Consider the following 20545-nt stretch of genomic DNA (forward strand, 5'->3'; position numbering starts at 1 on the left):
CTAAAAGAAATTGCAAAGGAATCATTGACGCGATGTCACATTTCTGGTGGGGTGACGGAGACAATCAGAAGAGAATGCATTGGATGGCGTGGTGGAAAATGTGTGTACCAAAAGATCAAGGTGGAATTGGATTCTGAGATATACACTGTTTTAATTTGGCCTTGGTAGCCAAACAAGCGTGGCGCCTGCTTGATAACCCTGATTCTCTATGTGCCACCGTCTTGAGAGCCAAATATTTCCCGGATGGCGACCTAATGAATGCAAGTTTAAAAAAGGGTTGTTCTTTTACTTGGCAAAGCATTATGGCGGGAGTTAATTCTCTCAAAAATGGTTATATTTGGAGAGTTGGAAATGGACTAAATATTGATATTTGGAAAGATGCATGGATCCCGAACTGTGCAAATAGGAAAATTATTACTCCTACAAGAGGGCACCTGCTATCAAAAGTTGCTGACCTTATCAATCCGGTCACCAATTCTTGAGATGAAGATTTAGTAAGACAAACATTGTGGCTAGTTGATGCTCAAAGGGTGCTAGCGATCCCCCTCTCTATGCATAATATGACAGATTTCATTACTTGGAATTACACAGAGAACGGGTGTTTCACGGTTCGGTCAGCTTACTTCGAGGAATGGAACAAACAACATGGGAGGAAATTGAACTACACAATGGTATGGGGAAAACAAATGTCAATCCTATTTGGAGAAAGGTTTGGAAATTATCTTGTCCAACAAAGGTGAAGATTTTCATATGGCATACCTTGCACGGAACACTCCCATGTCGTGTTACACTTGCTAATAGACATATGAAAGTTTCTCGCATCTGCCCATCATGTTCGAATGGACTAGAAGATACAAAATACATGTTGTTTCTATGTCGGAAGGCGAAAGAAGTTTGGAGAAAGCTAGGATTGCATGAGGCCATCAGTAAAGCTTGTGTTATCGATCGTGCGGGAGAGGCAATTCTTGAGTTTTTACTTCTTATGCCAGAGAAAGAGCTATCTACAGTAGGCACCCAGAATGCACATGAATTGGTTGTTATAACAGCCTGATATTTATGGTGGAATAGATGGTCGCTAGTTCATCAGGGAAAATCCCAAGATGCTTACCAAACCTCGATGGGAGTCCGTGCTATAGTGGCAAATTATGTTAAAGCTCATTTCTCAAGGGCAACAATTAGAACAGGGGGATGGGTAAGACCTCCCCTGGGTTTTGTGAAATTGAATGTCGATGCTTCTTTTGATTAGGACATGCTTAGAGGTACAGCAGGTGCTGTCCTTAAAGATGACAAAGGAAGGTTCATTACTGGCGGGAACTAGAGGATGAATTGGTGTGCAGATGTCTTAACAGCAGAAGCGTTGGCTCTAAGATTTGGCTTATCACTTGCACAGAAGGCGGGATGTACGTTGTTAGCTCCAACAATATGGAAGTAGTTGACACAATGAAGAATAAAGGACATTCAATGGGAGTGGCGGCGGCAGTTTTCGATGATTGTTATTTTATGGCGTGCGATTTTCTTCATACTAATTTTGAGCATTGTAATAAGGAAGCAAATAAAGTTGCTCATGAACTTGCTAGATTAGCTAAATTTTCTGTGACTAGAGATTGTTTTGAGGAACCTATGAATAATATTGTAACTTTTCTTATTAACAATGCAACTGTCATTTCTAATGAATAAAGGCGATGTTTTGTTTCAAAAAAGGCTCAGAGTATTTCGTGGTGCAGATTTCAGGTGGCAAAACACGACCCCACCCCAGATCCAAGTGTGTACCTAGTCGCATATCCGTGATCAATGTTGCTGGCTAGCCGCCTACCGCGGAGACCAGATTCATCTGCCCGACTGAAGGCAGCAGATCAATTTAGCCAGTGTCATCACTCATCAGGTGTGCGCACTGTAATCTGAGAAACTGCTACAAAGACGATATCAAAGAACAAGAACTAAACTGCTTCGCATTTCTGGAACACGACTCTACGAATTGCCCATTTTCATATTTCCACTGCAACGAGGTAATGACAGAAGCTACATTATTCAACCCAAACCCTCCACATCAATAAAATGTTTGGGCGGTTTTTTCTCTAGCCGATCTTCTCAACAAGACACTGCCCCTGGCTTCTCCAGGGTCATGCTCACTACCACCAAACTGCCTATATTGTTCTGTTAACAAGTGTTCCTTACTTTGGTCAGTGTACGACAAGGGTGAGCTTTCACCACCCTCAAGCCAACCCCCTCTACTAACCTCAAACCTTTGCTCCACAGACCTCTCTTCATCCACCTCCTGGCCTGATGAGCTGGTGCCCAAGGCAGATCTCGACCGAGAATAGCTCGTATAGCCGATTTCCTCATGTGCCCCTCTAGGGCCTCCCAGATACATTTGATCTGAGCTCCCAAAAAAGTACTGTTCGTAGTCATCAGTGCTGGTTGAGTTCCTTGTGCTTTCACTGCTATCTGTGCTCACGGTGCTGTGTGACCCAGCATCAGAGTTGCTGAACAACGACGAGCTCTCACTTGGGCTTGGTGATTCTGCCGCTGGATATGGTGCGTCCCCAAATTCATCAAATCTGCGGATGAGGTTATCTGTAATGTGATCTCTATGCAACTCACCACCTTGGTGTCTGTTCAAGGAACCCCGTTGCAATGGTGTCTGCTCCAAGTTTGGCTTATGCTTGGCCTTCTTCGCATATGATGGGTCGTTAACCATCATAGCATGTCGTACAGAGTTTGGCGCCCTTGGTGAACACCTGATATGGTTAATGGAGGATTCAGAATGTACTGGTAAGAAACCTGATGGGAAGGCGCATGAAATTGCTGGTATCTATAAAAAAAGAAGAGGAATGGTGGTGTTCACCTTGCGTAGAACAGCATGTATGCACACTTCGACATTACATTTTCCAGAGATACAGGTTTGACCTGCACACAGCAAAGACCAGCTATTCAGAATACAGGATCGCTATCTGATTACTCCGACGCAACACCGATACCGACGCAGTCACTGTTGAAGCCAAATAATTTGTTTTCACTATTGCATTACAAGAATATACACTATGATCACTAGGATAAGAGGTGTAATCTGATTGCTATTCCAATAAGGCAAAAAAAAGTACCAAATGGAACCTGGGTCTAGGCGCACCCTAATTGAAAAAAAAAAGTTCAAAAATATAAAGAAGGTCAAACAATTCCAGTTCTTTTTTGTAACAGATATGGTCTAGTGTTATACTCACATGTAAAGTTCCGCAAAGAAATGACTTCCGTGGTCTTTTGTGCGGAAAAAGGATAAACTTGGTTCTATATAAAAGTTACTATTCAAGTTTTTTGAAATTGCAATTTTGTGTTTTTTCTCCCATAAGTACCGAAGTCATTTCTTCGCGAAACTTCATACTCCCTCCGTTCCTAAATATTTGTCTTTTTAGAGATTTCAAAGTCACCGCATACGGATGTATATAGACATATTTTAGAGTGTAGATTCACTCATTTTGTTCCGTATGTAGTCACCATTTGAAACCTCTAGAAAGACAAATATTTAGGAACGGAGGGAGTACATGAGTAGAACACTCGACCAAGTTAGCCACAAAAAAGTTTCTGAATTGTTTGATTTTTTTTATAATTTTTAAAATTAAAATGTTATATAAGGTGCGCCTAGAACTATGTCCCAAAAATCCGCACCGGCAGTCTCGTTTATTTAAAACAAACAGATACTAAATATGGAAATAGGTTTACCAAAAAAATGATTTCAAAAATTGTTAACGTCCAGACAGGCATAACCCCGTCTTGATATGTCCAGAAAGAGCAAGTATACCTGACTGTCATCTATCTTGTACCACTTCCCATGTGTGTCCTTGACATAACATACGTAATGACCAGAAAAGGCAGCATTCATGACATCATGATGGACAACCATTCCATATAGGCTGTAAACAGGAGAATTGTCATCAGTTGAGTTCATGTAGCAAGATAGGTTCAGGGTCTCTGGGAATCTGATGGCTTTGCTGATCTTCCCAAACTTGCCAGACTGTACAAATAAGAAGGGGGAACAAAATTAGAGGAACTCAATTTGCAAGACTTGATCAAAACTAAAACAATTGAACTCCAGAAAAAGGACAAATACAACGATTCAAATGTCAACACAAAAGAGAGCTATGCAAGTGTGTTTGGCGTCTAGCCCTCAATAAGATGGTATTTTATATGGTACCTGGTATCTTTTCAATGCAATAGTCAGGACATTTGGGGCTTCCGATATTGTCAACTTCTTCTTGGCACGCTCATAGGAATTGCATCTGACATACAGGGTCAAGTTAAGAATAATAGCATTAGGAGAAAAGAAAGCAAGACTAAAGAGAAGCAGCAATTTCAATCCTTGCATAATTCATTATATAGTATAATGAATTGAATAAAATAAGCTACAACATCTGACTTCTAGAAACATTGAAGTGAACAATGTTTCCAATCAGAGTTATACAACCTACCTTATTATTTCAGCCGGCCCTAAAGGAAGTTGGTATATTGTCAACACTAAGGTATAAGAAGGTAACATGCTAATTTCTTAAGTATTGATCCTCCAATTGCAATATTGTATATTATCAAATCAGCAACTAGCAGTAGAAGGCAACAGCAAGAAGGAAAAAGATTCTCTCAAAAATTTACAATATTTCATACTGTCATATTTACATGCTTCGTTTGAACCTTTAAACATATCAACATATCTGGTTCATGACTAACAATCCAATCCATTGAGCAATTACCCACTCAAACTTTGAGTAAAACAACAGCCTGATACAATTCAGAGCACTCTAGCAGTCTACATTGAAAACCATCCAAATGTCATGGCCCCACACACCATCTTAGGTAGTCATAATAGAAGAAAACAACATAGCAAAAGGCATAAAATCACACGACCAACATTTTCCACAGAAGAAATCCATACCATGTTCATAGTACAAATAAAAACTGGTATTGTCGTGCCATTTTGTTATCTTGCAATGTTCGACTTTTTTTCCTACTCTTGGCTAGCACTCTCAAACTTTAAAATATACCTACCATTTATTTTATTTCCCTTTCAATTATGTTTCTGTTGTTCAAGTCTGCTGTACGGTAATGATTCTATTTCTCCATAAAATTCCTGATTAGATGATATGGCAAAGTATTTCAACCCTCAATTCAACTCCCGGCTTGGTATAGTTTCAGTGATAGCTCAAGGACTCTGATAGGTGGATAAAAGGTCACAGGATGAACAGTACAGAAGGCTAAAGATCCGAAGTGACATTACCTGCTGCACTGGTATCTATTATCTCCATCCAAGACTTCTGTAGATGTAAACCGCTGAAGTGCTTCCTCGAGTGAACTGATGTCACCATCTATTTCAACAGTAAGATCTAACATACGCTCGTATTGCTCAGAACTAATATGACACCTTGTGCATTTTATCTATGAAAGAAACAGAGTAAAATAATCAATAAGACACAGGGTGGCCTCAGGTAACTGAATATACAAAAATAATAAAATCTAAGCTGTTCTGTAAAGAGAACCTTAGATCTCAGATAGCCCCCAAATATTAGTTGTACAAGTGTGGTTTCTTCTGCTGAACAATGAGCGCCACCTTTTCTGGCTTCCTTGATGCATACAGATTGCATAGCATCAATTGAGTGCCTGTAAACATGTCAGTTAATGTGGTGCCATTAAGAAAAACTCTTGGAGAAAGGAGTTGCCAAAAGTAATTAACTATTTTACTTTCGACAAGGTCATTCCCCAAAACTAAACATACTGAAAAAGCCATTCTTAGGTAACTGTCCTATCAGGTATTCTACTTGACACAAAGACAATATTTCATTGATAAGAATGTCAACCAGACCTGGTTTGAACAATGAATTCCAAACAACTGATGAATTCATTGATAAGAGCATCTCCAGCCGCGCCACCAACAGCCCACCCCCCCCCCCCCCCCGGCCCCTTTTTCGGCGCCGGCGCCCAAAAAACGGCCCAGTCGCGCCCCGACGAGCCCAGTTTTCGCCGGTTAGGGCCGAAATTGGCGCCGACGCACCCAGGCCGAACCCAGCACGCTGGGGGGCGCGAAAGAAAGGCGGGCCCACCGAGTCAGCGACACGCGCCTCGTCGTCCTCACATCGCCTCGGTTTCCCGCGGGGAAATCAATGCCAAGGCTGCCGCCGGTCAGCCTTCCATTGATTCCTCACGGGCGGCGCTGTGCGGCGTCGCGCCCCCTCCCCGCCACGCGTACACAAGGCGCCACCCCCCCCCCCCCCCGCCGCTATATAAAGCAGCGCCTCCCTCGCCGGTGGACAGACCCGCCCCGCAGCCCCCCTCTCCCCATGCACTGCCGCCGCCGACGAGCCCTCTTTCCTCTCCCTTCCCGTTCACAGCCACCGCCAACGATGGGCGAAAGGTTCCCCAGAGATGGGGCGGCGGCGAACGGCTTCGGCCGCCGCTCTCTGCACGATTGGGAAGCCCATCTCCTGCACGAAGCCAACTACCCGGCGCCTCCCGACATGCGCGCACCGGGACGGTGGAGGCTCAGCGCCGGGGGCGGCCCAGTGCCCCGCTGCCCGACGTCACGCGCCCCAACTACTTCAACGGCGAGGTCGAGCGCGTGCGGGCGTCGCTGACGGAGAAGCAGCGGGCCCGCCCGGAGTACGCAGCCGACAACCACGAGGCGTGGGCGGCCTACTTCGAACGCCGGCAGGCAGAGCGGCTGGCCTCCACCAACAACGCACCAGTGGTGCGGGGAACGAAGAACAGCGACGAATGCCGCCTGTGGTGGGGCGCCCCCGGCCGCACGCTTCAGGCCGTCCTCAAGCACCTCGAGGGTGGATACAAGCCGCCGTTCACGTACCCTGCCGCCTTGGTCCCCCGCCGCAGTGGCGGGCAATGGATTTCGAGGAGGACCGGCTCCTCTTCCTCCTCCCACTCCTCCGGGTCGCCGGCGATCTTCGGAGTCAAGGCCGAGCCCGCGAAAACGCCACTCGGCCGGCGCACCCGCAGCGCCGGCATCGTCATCAACGAGGGCGGGCATGCCTCCTCCAAGCTTCGTCAAGCCGAAGATGGAGCCGGGGCTCGCCGCCGTGAAGACGGAGCCGGAGCTCGACGACGAAGCGGCCATGAAGTGGGCGCGGGAGGACTGGGCGCGGCTGGAGATGGAGCGCCAGCACCGCGCCCTGGCAGAGATCGCCGCGCGCCGCCGTGGGCGCAAGGAAGGGGGCGTCATCATGCTCGAAGACAGCGACGACGACGCGCCGCCCCCGGCCCCTGTCGACCAGGGCGACCCCGGGCAGGGGTCCAGCACCGTGAAGAAGGAGAAGGACGACGGCGGCAAAGACGGCGACTACGCCGCGCTCAGCGAGTTCTTTTATTTAGTAACTTCTAGGTTTTCTATGTAAAAAAATGAAGAACGCCAAAATTTGTGTCCTGTTTGCCGAATCTTCTGTAATGTTTGCCAAATTTTAGCCGAATTTATTTTTGAAAACATTTAAAAAAGGCGACTGGGGGTGACCCTGGGGCCGGCGGCTGGGAACCCGATCGCCCCCACGCCGATTTTTAGCGCCGGTTCGCCCCCAGGCGGCGATTTTCCGCGCCCCCTGGGGGGCCAACGGCTGGAGATGCTCTAAGGGTTGACTTCAACTAACCTTCGGTTTAACAGGAAAAGGTAAAATTGAAAATTTTAGTAGCGCAGTTGAACAAAGATTGCCAAACTAATCTAGTATGCTACATCGTTGCCTCACAAACTGAGACCTAAAAGGAAGTCGACATAATCTATAGTTGAACCGGTTCGGGCCTGGCCCATCACCACTTAGGCCAATAAAGGCCCAGCTCACGTAAGTGACCTGAAAGAGGAGGGGTGGTCGATGTCTAGAGGAGAGCGCCGCCACAACCTACGACACAGAAACGAGCTGTTGGTACACCTCTCCTCATTCAACATGGTATCAGACGCCGGCAACGCCTAGGCCTGATGGCCCTAGCCAGCGGCGGGGCTCATCTCAGCGGTAGGGACTCGTCTCGCGGCTGTGCGGCGACTGGCAGGGAGCTCCGCAAGCAACTGCATGCGAGCGCGGAAGATGCGGAGGTGGCGCGCGAGCTGCGTGGCGGGGCTGCGCGGGAGACGTGGCGATGGCACGGCTTGGTCAGAGGAAGACAGAGGTCGTATGCTATGTACTGCTGCTGCCGGAGATATGTGCGGTGATTGGGGAGGGAAGAGGAGGCTGGAACTGCTGAGGGCTGAATTGCTGCTGCTTCTGTTGGAAGTGATAGCTGTTGCACGCAGCTACTCGCCAGGGGAAGAGAAGGGGGACGTTGTTGCTGTGTGCAGCTGGTCGGGAAGATGAGTAATCCGAAAGGCCTTGCTGAGGCTATCGAGAAGCTCACACTGTTCCTCACTTCCAAGGAGGGGGGCTTGAATTTTAGGGCCATCATTCCTCGACGGGAAGTGGTTCGGAAGATCGAGCTGTTGCCCACTGACATCAAGCTAGAGAGGGTTACCAATTATCTGAACTGGTCTCGGAGAGCAATGTTGGCTGTGGAGCAAGGAGTTGGATGGAAACTTGTTGGGTACTATTGAAGAACCAAGCGGCGAGGCTAGTCCGGAGGGAAAGAAGTGAAAGGTCATCAACTCTCTGCTTATTGGGTGGCTGTTGAACTCGGTAGTACCCCCTATTGGACACTCCGTGGATGGGCTATCAACAGGCTGCTGAGATATGGAAGATTTTGTCCACCCAGTACTGCTGAGATATGGAAGATTTTGTCCACCCAGTACTCCGACAAGGGCAATGTCATCCTCATATCTCAAACTGATGGGAAGATTCGTCATCTACGTCAATGTGACATGTCAGTGATGGCATATGTGGCAGAGATACAGGCACTGTAGGCAGACCAGGATAATTGTGATCCTCTGGAACTATGCAGCCAAGCATCGAGTCAGGGCACAAGTGAATGGCATGCAGGCATGTGCTGCAACTTTTGGAGGGGCTCAAAGGTTTGCTTTGATGGCAGGAAGGCCTACCTGTTGCATCAAACTTCCCTGCCTATTATTGATGGGGCTATTGCAGCGATAGCTCAAGAGGAGGTGCGGCTATCTCTTGAGTTGTGCTGGCCTCGACGTTTACCGTTACTGAGCGCAGGGAGTGGAAAGAGAGCAGGGACAGTTTTACCTGTGGGGAGAAAGGCCACCTGAAGTTCAACCGTCCAAATCATGGCAGAGGCAGGGGAAATAGCAGATGGGGAAGTGAGAGGACTGCTAGAGGCAGAAGTGGGTATTCAGGATACTCAGGTGGTCAGAGGGCACACATGGCAGTTCAAGGGGACAACGGGACGTCAAAGGGCAGAGAAGTAGATGATGCTGCCTATGGAGACTTTGCTCACTGAGCCTCCACTGATGAAGGTAATCCTGAAAATGCATCTCTTGCTACTGATGAGAATGATCCAGATGATAGAAGATCAACTTCAGGCTATTGTGTGTTTGTGGGAAGAAATTTGGTGTCATGGAGAAGCAAGAAACAAACAGTTGTGTCTAGATCAGCGGCAGAAGCTGAGTAATAGAGATTATCTAAAGGGGCAAGAAACAAACAGTTGTGTCTAGATCAGCGGCAGAAGCTGAGTAATAGACATTATCTAAAGGGTTGAGTGAGATGCCCTGGGTGAAGAACCTACTGAGCAAGTTGAAACTTCTGAGGAAGGGACCCTTGAGAGTGTGGTGTGACAATAAGTCAGCAATAAGCATTGCCAATAACCCAGTTCAACATGATACGACAAAACATGTGGATACCAATCGCTTCTTCATTAAGGAGAAATTTGATGGTCTTAATCATGTCAGCACTGGGCAGCTAATTGCATATTGCTTGATAAAGGGACTAGGAACAAAGGACTGTAACTTGCATGTGACAACACGGGGTTCATAGATATCTACCACCCATCTTGAGGAGTGTTGAACCGGTATGGGCCTGGCCCATCACCACTTAGGCCCATAAGGCCCAGCTTGTGTAAGTGACTAGAAGAGGAGGGTTGGTCAATGTCTGGAGTAGAGCGTCGCCACAACCTACGACACGCAGAGACGAGATGCTGGTACACCTCTCCTCATTCAACTTCTGTGATTGCAAAATACCTCATCCACCATTAGTAAAGTGTCACGCAGAGCATGTCAGTAATTTTACCATCCACTAACACGTCATAATTGGTCATTTGAAGTATAACATTGGCAGATTCAACTTAAGAGCCAAATTATTGTGGAAACCTTATATTGAAAAACTTGACATAAAAATATTCATAGCTTCTCTGTAAACTCCAGCTTAAGTTTCTGAAAGTGTCAACTGTAAATAACCAACATAGATGAAAAAATGTAATGATCGCTTTCTTACCGAAGGAATTCGTGAGCATCTTCTTGTTTACCAGGACCAAAGCTACTTCCAATCTCGTGCAAATGGGACAGTATCCCAGTTGGTGATAAAGCAGTCTTGCCCTGCTTGCCCTCCACAATAAGTCTTTCAAATTCACACATGAAACACCATGCCTTTTTGGAACCTAGAAAACACAAGATACTATGCAGTTACTCAAACAAGTGCAATATGGAGAAAAAGAATGACATAAGAAACTTAGTAGGCACTTACAATTTTTCGAATGAAGCCCTCCCAGAAGATATGTTGTAAGTGGTCGAGTAAACATCAAGCACTGAAGAACAACATTTGCATAGCAGCTGCAAGAGAAAAATAAGAAGAAAAACATGTTAGACAGGGGGGCACATAACAACTTACACAAAATATCTCAACTAATGCGACAACATCTTGTTTAACATAAGGCCTCCTTTGGTTTACAGGAATTTTGTAGGAATTATAAAGGATAGGAATTTTGTAGGAAATATTTCTTTGGAGCCCTTTGGTTTGTAGGAATGGGTTCCTATTCCTATGTAGGATAGGAACCAATCCTTCGCATTTCAAAGGAAAAAAAACATTAGCCTAGACTCAATTGAAAGATTCCTATCCTATGCATCAAATGACATCTCTTTCCCTATAGGAATTGAGATATATGTCATCTCACTTCCTATGATTTTCCTATTCCTATGATATTCCTATCCTGTGAAAAAAAGGAGGCCTAAAGTTCCATGTACTGGTAGGTAAGTCTATCAACAGCATGACAAAAAAGTAGTAGAGCAACAATATCATGCCATTAAACACTATCAGAGCATGCTGGAGCATATTTGTCTGATCACTTCATATATTGTTGTGGGTGGGAAATAAGTCCATCTTTAGCAACGGATTATTGAATTAATGATTGGCCCTAGGGAAACAAACCAGATAAGATCTACTCATGTCAACCAGACTCCAACGGAAGTAAAAACTAAGTTGCAAACAGATTAAAACAATGTTCAAGAAAGCGGAAAGCGTAAGCGAAGCGGAAGGCCACAGCTTAGAGCAATGAGCGCTTAAGCGCAACTTAATCGCACTTAAGCGTTTTTTGAAATTGGCTAGAATTTGACAGATTTTGAATGATATACACATGAAAATAGGAAGCATGGCACATGGGTAATTGAAGTAGCATCTGGAATACAGTTCACACAACAGCAAATACATATCAGGTTCGCATAGCAAGCAAAATAACAACTAAAATGCAGTTCAGTTCAAATAGACGTAACCTAACAGATATCATGTGGACAGAATTTTGCCAAAATATGAAGGAAATAGTTCTTGAACATAGCCTAGTAATAAGATAAATAGCATATTGCCATTATTGCACAAGCAGACCAGCAGAAGTAGTACAAAAATTGCCAAATTTTGGTCAAATTTAAATAAAAAACGCTTAATCTACCGCTTAGGGCAAAAGCGAAGCGCTTTGCCATCGCTCAGCGCTTAAGCGTCGCTTAAAAACGCTTTCCTGAACACTGGATTAAAAGCTAGAGATGCCTACACAAAAAAATTACGCGACAAACTTCACAGAAATACAAAGCATGCAGTTAATCTCCCAACTGTTACATTCCAGAAACAGTAATTCAATGTTTACCTGTTGCCAAGGTTATGAAGACCAAAAGGGCGCAATTCAACCTTGTCGTAGAGCTTGATGAAAACATCATATGGAAAAAGTGTCTGAAAAGCAGAATTTAGTAGCAAATAAAAGAAAATAAATTACTAACTACAGAGTCATTCAGTTATATTTACCAACTCTGAAGGATAATGCCTCACAACTTTTGGTGTTGTTTGTTGCCTGACAATTTTCTTCAAAGATGTCGCAAGGTTATTTGCTGCTGAACCTCCTCTATCTGTTGGATTATCAGCCCTTCTTGATGGATTAGGTGCTACAGACCGGCCACCATGGATGGAAGAAACCTTATCAACAGCTAATACTGGCGTTACTAATTTCAAGCCTTGAGACTTTTCTTCACCAGTAGCTTTTATTTTGCACGGTTCAACTTCCACGCGAAGAGAAGTCCTAGAACTTTTGGGTGCTGGTACGGCAGTTGCAGCCATTTGGGAATAGCTCCTATCTGCAGGTTTTCTAATATGATTAATCCGAGAGCAATCCTTACTAACATCAGCATCCTCAGCGTTGCCATGGTCCTTACAATGAACATATATATCTTCATGGATGGAACTGGTAAGGCCACTCATCTTTGGTGCAGAAACTTGAGATTTATGAACCAATATATCATCTAAGTCCTTCACGTAACTATTTCCAACAAAATTGGTAGATTTGGTATTTGATTCTGCCCTTTTACTGTCAAAGGATGCTACTTGAGGGGTAATTTGACCAAGTTTGACCACATTGTCAGAATTGCCCTTTTCAGGGATCTCTGTGGTAGCAGATACCCCTTCGAAAGGCGTATCTTTCCTTTTATCATTTGAGCTCTTCACAACATGGTTTGTGCCAGAAGTTTCAGACTCAGCCGCAACCGGTACACTAATTTCAGCCACGGGTTGTACACCAGCCACTACATTCTCTTCAGAAGCTCTTCGGTGTTCAACATTTCCTTCCTTTGCAACAGAAATTGCAGCTCCATCATCTGGCTTAGCATTAGCACTTGGTGGATGGCATTCATCTTTGTGACCTTTTCTCCAGTGGGATATCTGGCATTTGAATGAGCTGCAAAAGGGAAGGTGTCACAAGGTTGAACAAGTAACACAGTTAAATTTTTGTACACCACGCACAATATTGAACCGCAGTTTAGGATTTTCGACACATAGCATGTTTACTATTCATGTACAATATGCAACATTACTTGGTTTTACTGAGATAGGCATCACATCTCATCCAGCAGACCAAGTCATGTGCATGTATATTCATTTAGGATTCTTATTCAAATGTTCCACTGGTAATGAATCAAAGGAAATCAGTCAAGTGTCAATTTGTCCATATCAACATACTGTTAAGTTCACAAAAAAAGACATGTGCATTAAAAAAATGTTCAGAACAGGATGAAAAATACTAACAATACCATCGGAAAAGTAACCAGCCATGCCTAAATTCAGCCAATAGCTACTGCAGTTGGACAACCAAAGTTCTCAGGTTTAGGAAAGCAAATTAAAAGTGCACAGTGGTGTACCAATCATCCTTCTATTCCCAACAAAAGTGGATTAGTAAAACGTCTATCATAGGGGCTAAAACGGCCAACAGAGCTAATATGGTCAACAGAGGAAGTTTCTAGATAATTCTTTGACAGCCATACTGCTGCTCACAAAACATTGAGTGCAAAGTATATTGTAGCATCACTTGTCAGCTGGTGCATTTACTCACCACCAAACACCGTATGTATAGGCACTCGCGACTCTTATACATCTAATCCTTGAACGTAGAGTAAACCGCATTCAATTTTAACACACAAGGGTATTTTTTGTATTAAAACATTTTTATGACAATACAAATTACTTAGCCAGATGGTACCCCCCCCCCCGCCGCGTCTGGGTTTAAAAGGCCGGCTGGCCAGCATGCTCCGTCCAGATTTGTTAGACCAGGCGTTTAATTGTGCTGCGCATGCAAGCAATGGAGAACTAGGCTGCTGCATGCACGCTATTCATTGGTTCATGCAAGGAGGTTAGAGAACGCATGCAGGCAGGTGAGAGAAATAGGCTGCGGCAGCTGTGCATGCATGCTGTTTTATTGGGCGCAGGCTGGCAGAGAGAGAACGCACGGAGGATTTGGAGAGGATGTCGAAGCATTACTTAATTATAAGACGAGTCAGTGCCTTGGTACTGGAGATCCAGCCCTATAAACCCAAACGGAGGGAGTATGATTAAGTAATAAGCTTATGTAATGTCAGTATGCACATTACATAAATAAATGTTCCATCATTGGTAAACACTTCTCAGAATCACATGGAACCTTTGTTAGGACTAATCTTGTCATATATACCAAAGAGATGCATGCATGAGAAGGAAGAAGCCAAATTGGGTTGGATGTTGAGGGACACCATGAAACCTTAGCCAAGAAGAATATGATGGCATGGCATATGTCATCACTCAATAGTTATCCTAACTATATATGAGTTGTCATCTACTTGGGTATGAGTTGTGCAGTAGATGAACTAGCTATGAGCTGTACCGCCGCAGTGTTGGTTACTGTAGCAGGACGGTCACTGTATCACTGTCCCTACAGCCTCTATATAAGGAGAGGCACCCCATATGTAATAGGTAAGCTTGTGGCAATTGAGATATCTAATATAAACCTTCCCGCTAGTAGTAGCTCTTTGTGTGTGTGAAGCACATCTCTTTAGAGAGAGTCCAGGGTGAGAGCTAGAGAAGATAGTGATTCTAACAATTGGTATCATAGCTACAGCTAGCAGTTCTAACAACATTTTGTTTAGCTGCATGCACATCAGGTCTTCATTATTTGTTTCAATTGAGACAGGTAACAGGTTGCATGGAAGAAATAAAGACATTATTTGCTTGTTTGTATGAAATGAATGTGGTGGTAATGCAATAAGGTGTGCTGACATTATAACTACAAGTATAGTGATTGTCAATTTTCTGTTTTTCCACTCTCAAGTTGCAACCCAATAGAAAATTCTGTATATGACATATCAGCACATAATGGTTAAACGTGTTTTTTTAGGCTAGTTTCTGTCAATAGCACAGAAACAATAAATAATACGAGTAGTCTTTGCAACAATGGCTTGTTTCTTCCAGTGATATCAATTGCACAGGAATGATAAATAATGAATCTTCTTCTCAAAAACACTAAGAACTCAACATGAATATGAACAAATAGCATTATCATCGGCTGATTGATTTGACCCACATGCCGTGGTAAGCAAAAGAGATTAACACGGGGAGAAAGGTGTTGGCCTTGTTGAAATCTACATACCCAGGATTGGCATCCTTTCTGTACGAGCAGAGAAAGGACAGGCGCTCATGCAAAGAACCAATCGATCGAGCCTCATGCACTGAGTCAAATGTGCATCTTATTTTGCTCCACATTATCTAAGAATACGTCCACCGGTGCTTCACCATTGGGGACATTCTGGCTATGTCATAGGACAAATCTCCCAACATATCAATCAAAGAAAGGTCCATGACAACAGGACATTGTGACATTTAAAAAGTAAGTGTTCATCTAGAAGCATGTGAATCGCTAGGATGGTTAATAGCCTAAGACAGGATGTGTGGCCTATGTTGGTTAACAAAAAAGGCAGCAGACTAATATTAGTTGTCCGGAACCAACTGGAAGGTATCTTGAAGTCAGGGATAAAAAACAAATGTTCAAGTTTACAAGGAGAGGCGCCAGCAATGATGACAGCATAACTGAGCCATTAGGATCCTATACTGGCCTTCCTTCCAGATGAACTTTATCAAACCAGAGTTCCTAGAGACATGCTAAATGGATGATCACAAATCGCCCTAGCTCACCTGGCAATCAGTTATCTTGTCCACACACAAATTCGACAAAATCCAAATCTTGTCGATCTATAAAATTGTTACTGGCACCCAAATTTCTAGAAAATACAGCGCATTTCCACTCTGGATTTAACAAATTGTAGACTATCTTCCCTCGATTCCAAATCACCTGCTGAGACTACACAAATTGTAAAGGGGATTAGGAACAGGGTTTGAGCCAACTCACCAGTACTTGACGGCCTTGCACTGTTTGCACCTAAACGTCGTCGGCCTGAAGCACACCGCGCAGACCCCAGCTGCGGCCGGTGGCGGCGCTGGCGCCTCCACGACCCCCTCCTCTTCCTCCTGCGGTGAAACCACCTCCCGCGGTGCCCACATCGGCGCCTCCGGCACATCCGCAGCGTGCAGCACGCCAGGGAACAGCTCGGAGCAGTAGGCGAGCACCGACTCCCGCTCCGCCAGCTCGGATTCCTCCGCCGCGAGGCGCGCTAGGCGCCGCACCTCCTCCCTTCGCTCCGCGGCGCGCCGCAGGCTCTGCCGCAGCAGTAGCGCCACCACTAGCACCACGATAAACAGCACCACCGTCACCGCGGTGGCCGCCGTCGACGACCCTGCCGCCTCCGCCATTGCCATCGCTCCCTCTCAGCCCACCCCTCTCCCTCCCCAGCCCCCTCTCAGGCGCATAGATCTCGAACCCGCCCCCCACCACCACTCCAAACGATGGATCCGCGGCCCGATTGTGCACTTGCCCGAGCAAATCGGTCGGAAATTAGGGCTCGGAGATTTCCAATCCAAAAGAAAAATCCCCTTTCCTCCGGTCAGGGTTTTGTTTTGTTTTGGTCTTTGGAAGTGACGGAGAGACGGCAGCAACCAGGGGGAGGGAGGAAGAGAAGGAGAAGGTAGCGGCATCCGTTTCCACCTTGGCACTCGAAGAATAATACCACGCCTTCGGGAAGGGGGCAGGTGAAAAAAGTGGGCGACGGGGCAAGTTTAACGGCGGGGTACCGTACGAGGTGGAAGACAAGAAAGGAACGGGTTCCCCGCAAGGCGCGTGTTCGCGTGCGCGTATCCACGGTCAGATGGGCTCGCGGCATTTGCAACCGGCCGTATAAAAGCATGGTTAATACTACGGCCAACTGCTAACTACTTCCTCCGTTTCTAAATATAAGTCTTTCTAGAGATTCCACTAGTAACCACATACGGATGTATATAGATGTATTTTAAGTGTAGATTCATTTATTTTGCTTCGTATGTAGTCTATCTAGTGGAATCTCTACACAGACTTATATTTAGGAACGGAGGGAGTAATATAATATATTGTCATTATTTATTTTAAACCTATATAAGGCTTCTAGCCAACTTGACTTCACGGAGCTTTCTCGATTGGAGCTTCGTTGCCCGTCGGATCTGTCTTCTAGTGTGTCTGAGCCGTTGGATCTTCACAGTGGTCAAAACTGATTTTCATCTCACGGTCATTTTCATTGTCTAATGACGGGTGGGCTCGCGAGGCGGCCGGTTGGCTGGGTTGCCCGTTTTCGTGTGCCGAACGATTTGCCCAATCCGCACCGCGCGCTCGCACCCAATTCAACCCTCTCTTCCAGTCGACCCACTCCACACTAGTCGCCGCACAACCCTAGCCCCTTTCCCTTCGATCCCCACATCCCCTCCGTCATCCTCGCTCCTCGCTCGTCGCCATGGCCTCCACCCTAGGAGCATCGCCACTGCCTACTACGCCCCGTCCACCACTATAGGCGCACATAGAAGGTGGATCCGTGCCGGAGAAAAGCAATTCCAATCACGGTGGGGTGCAGTTGTGGGGAAGGTGAAGGAAGTCTGTTGCCCGTCTTTACCTCCTCGTTGTGCCCTTGCTGCTGCTATCTCTCCCTCCGTGCATAGCAGCGTAGCAGCAGTGAGGTCTGCGGAGAAGATGAGGGAGGGCGGAGACAAGGGGAAGGAGCAGCCTAACCCTGCTCCATCTCTCTTTCCTTCATGTATGAGGCCTAGAGAAGTAGATGGCGAGGGAAGGCGCCACGGCCAGCGGCGACGCTACCACTGCACAGGGGCGTCCACCTCCAAGTCTCCGTCCTGTCTCCCGATCCCCTTTGATTTTAGTGTGTGTTCTTTTTTCTCTTGGCCCGATTTGCTCACACGTTTGGGGTTTCGTGTTGTAGGGATCAGATCTGGCGCAGGATGAGTGGTATAATGCATAGGTGTGTAATCTTGGCTATGGTTTATGCTGGTGATCTGGCTATCAACCGGTAAGATAGGACTAAGGTTTGAATATTCATATGTTATTTTCTGCATGTTGTAGTTCATTTATGTAAATTTGAGTCCGTGGTCATATATTGGCCTGTCAAATTTATCGAGTGCCAAGTTCACTTGCCATATTCTTAATTCCATTTTCTTCTGATTTTGGTGTTGATGTGTGTATTGTTAGTGAAAATATACTCGCCTTTTTTTAACATGTGTATGCCATTAACTGATGTCATTGTGTTTTCCAGGGGTATATGGACCACAAATGATGTGATATTCACCAAAGGGAAAAGAACGAACTGCGGTAACCAATATAACAATTTATCTGAACACCACAATCTGTGAGAAGAGGGATATAAGTATCCAATAGAAGAATTTGGTGAAGAACAAGATGACTAACAATCATTGTTATAGAAAATGGCTACACAACTATATCTCTTCTACTCAGTTTTTATGCTACCTTTTGTCCCTACACTCAACCTAGACAAAACTAATCCAAAATGCATTGTACTACGTACAATGTGTCTATATGAACATAATTTTGAAGATAGTGTTGCTTGGAGAGAGCAACAATCTTTTTGTTTCATGGTTCAATAGAGGGAGCATCAGCACTAGGTTGCGGTATAATGTCAACTAATTGGAATATCTTCAGTTATTTTCCTGAAGTTTTCCGCTGGAAACTTTTAGTTCCCTTTGTCCTTCAATCCCAAAAAACATTTGAAGTTTAGTTTTATAAAAAAGGGATCTATTTCTACTATCAGTATACATCTATTCTGATTTGCGCACAAGAAAGCTCACAAGTTTGTGTCCATCTTTTTGGTTGTAATCATATGGCTTGCATATTTTATCAAAACACAGACTGGTCATAGTCAGAAGTCACAATAACTACCAGAGGCATCCGAACTTGGTAGAGATGCAACTTAGTTTCTGATTATTTCTGAACTTGGGTTTAAATTTTTTGTGAACAGAGGATCATAAGTTGCTTTGCTTATTGCGCTATCAGGCGGGGTAATTTGGTGTTATGTCTCTGGCATGTTTGCCAAACTTAGCATCTATGGACCTACCTTTTGCTTATCAGATTTCAGTATTCTGGGATAATTTTTTGTTCAATGCTGAAATTCCTATTGCTCTAATCGGCCAATCCGCAATAGAGCATTCATTGAATTTTTTCTAGATATGTGGTCTATCATATGCCCTTCGTTTTTCCTAGCATTGTCTAGAAATTCATGACATATATTGGTTAATCCTACAAGTACCCTTGAATCAACAACTCCATGCATCATCAACTTTGATAGCAAATGAGTTCATCCAAATGATAAATAGTAACGGCAGAATCAAGTCTCGCTTGCAGGTAGTTCAAGTTTCTATTCTTTCATTACCTTGAATATTTGTATGCATTGTTGATATTTCTATCTTTACTTGCATTAATTGCAATTTTATTTGTAGAATAGTAAGAGTGGTTTGAATGTCAAACAAGTAGTGATCTAAATGCTCTTATATTTCTTTACAAAGGGAGTAACATCTATCCCGATGAAATACAATGGCATGGAGAATGTTTCATCAATGGACATGTAGGCAGGTTTCTTTTCTCGGGTTGTGTGCTTATTATAGGATGGAAGCATTACTCGATGGCTCACTCTCTTACTTTGTTGTCTATATTATTCTTCCAAGAAAACCTTGCTTTGCTCGTTTTTGTTTTAGGTACATCTAAGCTAAATGATGTTCATTGTTTAAATTCGAGAGTGAGCCTCAATTAGTGAAAATCTCTGAAATTAAAGAGCTACAAGCACCCGGGTTGAGCGTATTATATGCATATCATGATTTTGATTTAGAATACTGAGTTTACTATTTTCTATCATAGTATTAGTTACCAATTACAATTTCTGAACATTTATCTTGGGTGGATGTGCTTTGGCCCATCATGTTATCCTCTATCTTGGTTGTCTGTTTCCTGTGTTCTCTCATCGTTGCTCCATCTGGGTTCACTCCTTCCCAGTCGTATTTTTTCCATCATGGGGATTCCATCGGCCAAGGCACCTGCTCCATGATTGTAGTGACATCACCATGTGTATGGCTTGCTGGTTGCGCCAGTAGAAAATTGTATCAACCTTGTCAGACCGTAGCTTCTGAAACTAATGAGCTATAAAAATATTATATTTAAGAAGGAGTGATCCAATCTTATGAATATTGCAGCTTTCTTTGCTGCACATGTATACTTGCACATTACAAGAACCATCATGTTCGTCTCTGCACATTTTCGTACTCATTTAGGAGTTATTATGGGCTGATTGGCATGTCACCCTCAATAAGGTGTTTACTTTGTATGATTATTGCAGGTTAGGTTTAAATAGCATGAGCTTAAATAATAGGATCTAAATAGTTGTGTCATGTTCATATGATCGTTTTTATCTCACTGTAAAACTAGATGATAGAATCTTTCACTGCCATCAGGTGATTTAACCTCAAGGTTAGAGTATTTCAAA

General features: G+C 44.5%; 1 protein-coding gene across 2 annotated transcripts; it reads right to left on the reverse strand.

Moving 5' to 3' along the window:
• Positions 1-1967: 1967 nt before the first annotated feature.
• On the reverse strand, positions 1968-16757 carry LOC123170007 (ubiquitin carboxyl-terminal hydrolase 19). 2 transcript variants are annotated; one of them, XM_044587857.1, is made up of 11 exons: positions 16036-16757; positions 12141-13062; positions 11986-12068; positions 10599-10684; positions 10350-10512; positions 5520-5640; positions 5261-5418; positions 4187-4271; positions 3794-4006; positions 2846-2907; positions 1968-2738 (listed from the first exon to the last, which is right to left on the reverse strand). In XM_044587857.1, exons 1-11 carry the CDS (start codon positions 16440-16442, stop codon positions 2048-2050), a joined length of 2991 nt encoding a protein of 996 aa, XP_044443792.1. In that variant the 5' UTR covers positions 16443-16757; the 3' UTR covers positions 1968-2047. The 2 variants fall into 2 exon arrangements, with proteins under 2 accessions (XP_044443792.1, XP_044443793.1); XM_044587858.1 differs by lacking the exon at positions 16036-16757 and adding an exon at positions 15280-15881.
• Between the last annotated feature and the right edge of the window lie 3788 nt (positions 16758-20545).

This window comes from Triticum aestivum, chromosome 7D, assembly GCF_018294505.1.
Source record: "Triticum aestivum cultivar Chinese Spring chromosome 7D, IWGSC CS RefSeq v2.1, whole genome shotgun sequence".
Lineage (NCBI taxonomy): Eukaryota > Viridiplantae > Streptophyta > Magnoliopsida > Poales > Poaceae > Triticum > Triticum aestivum.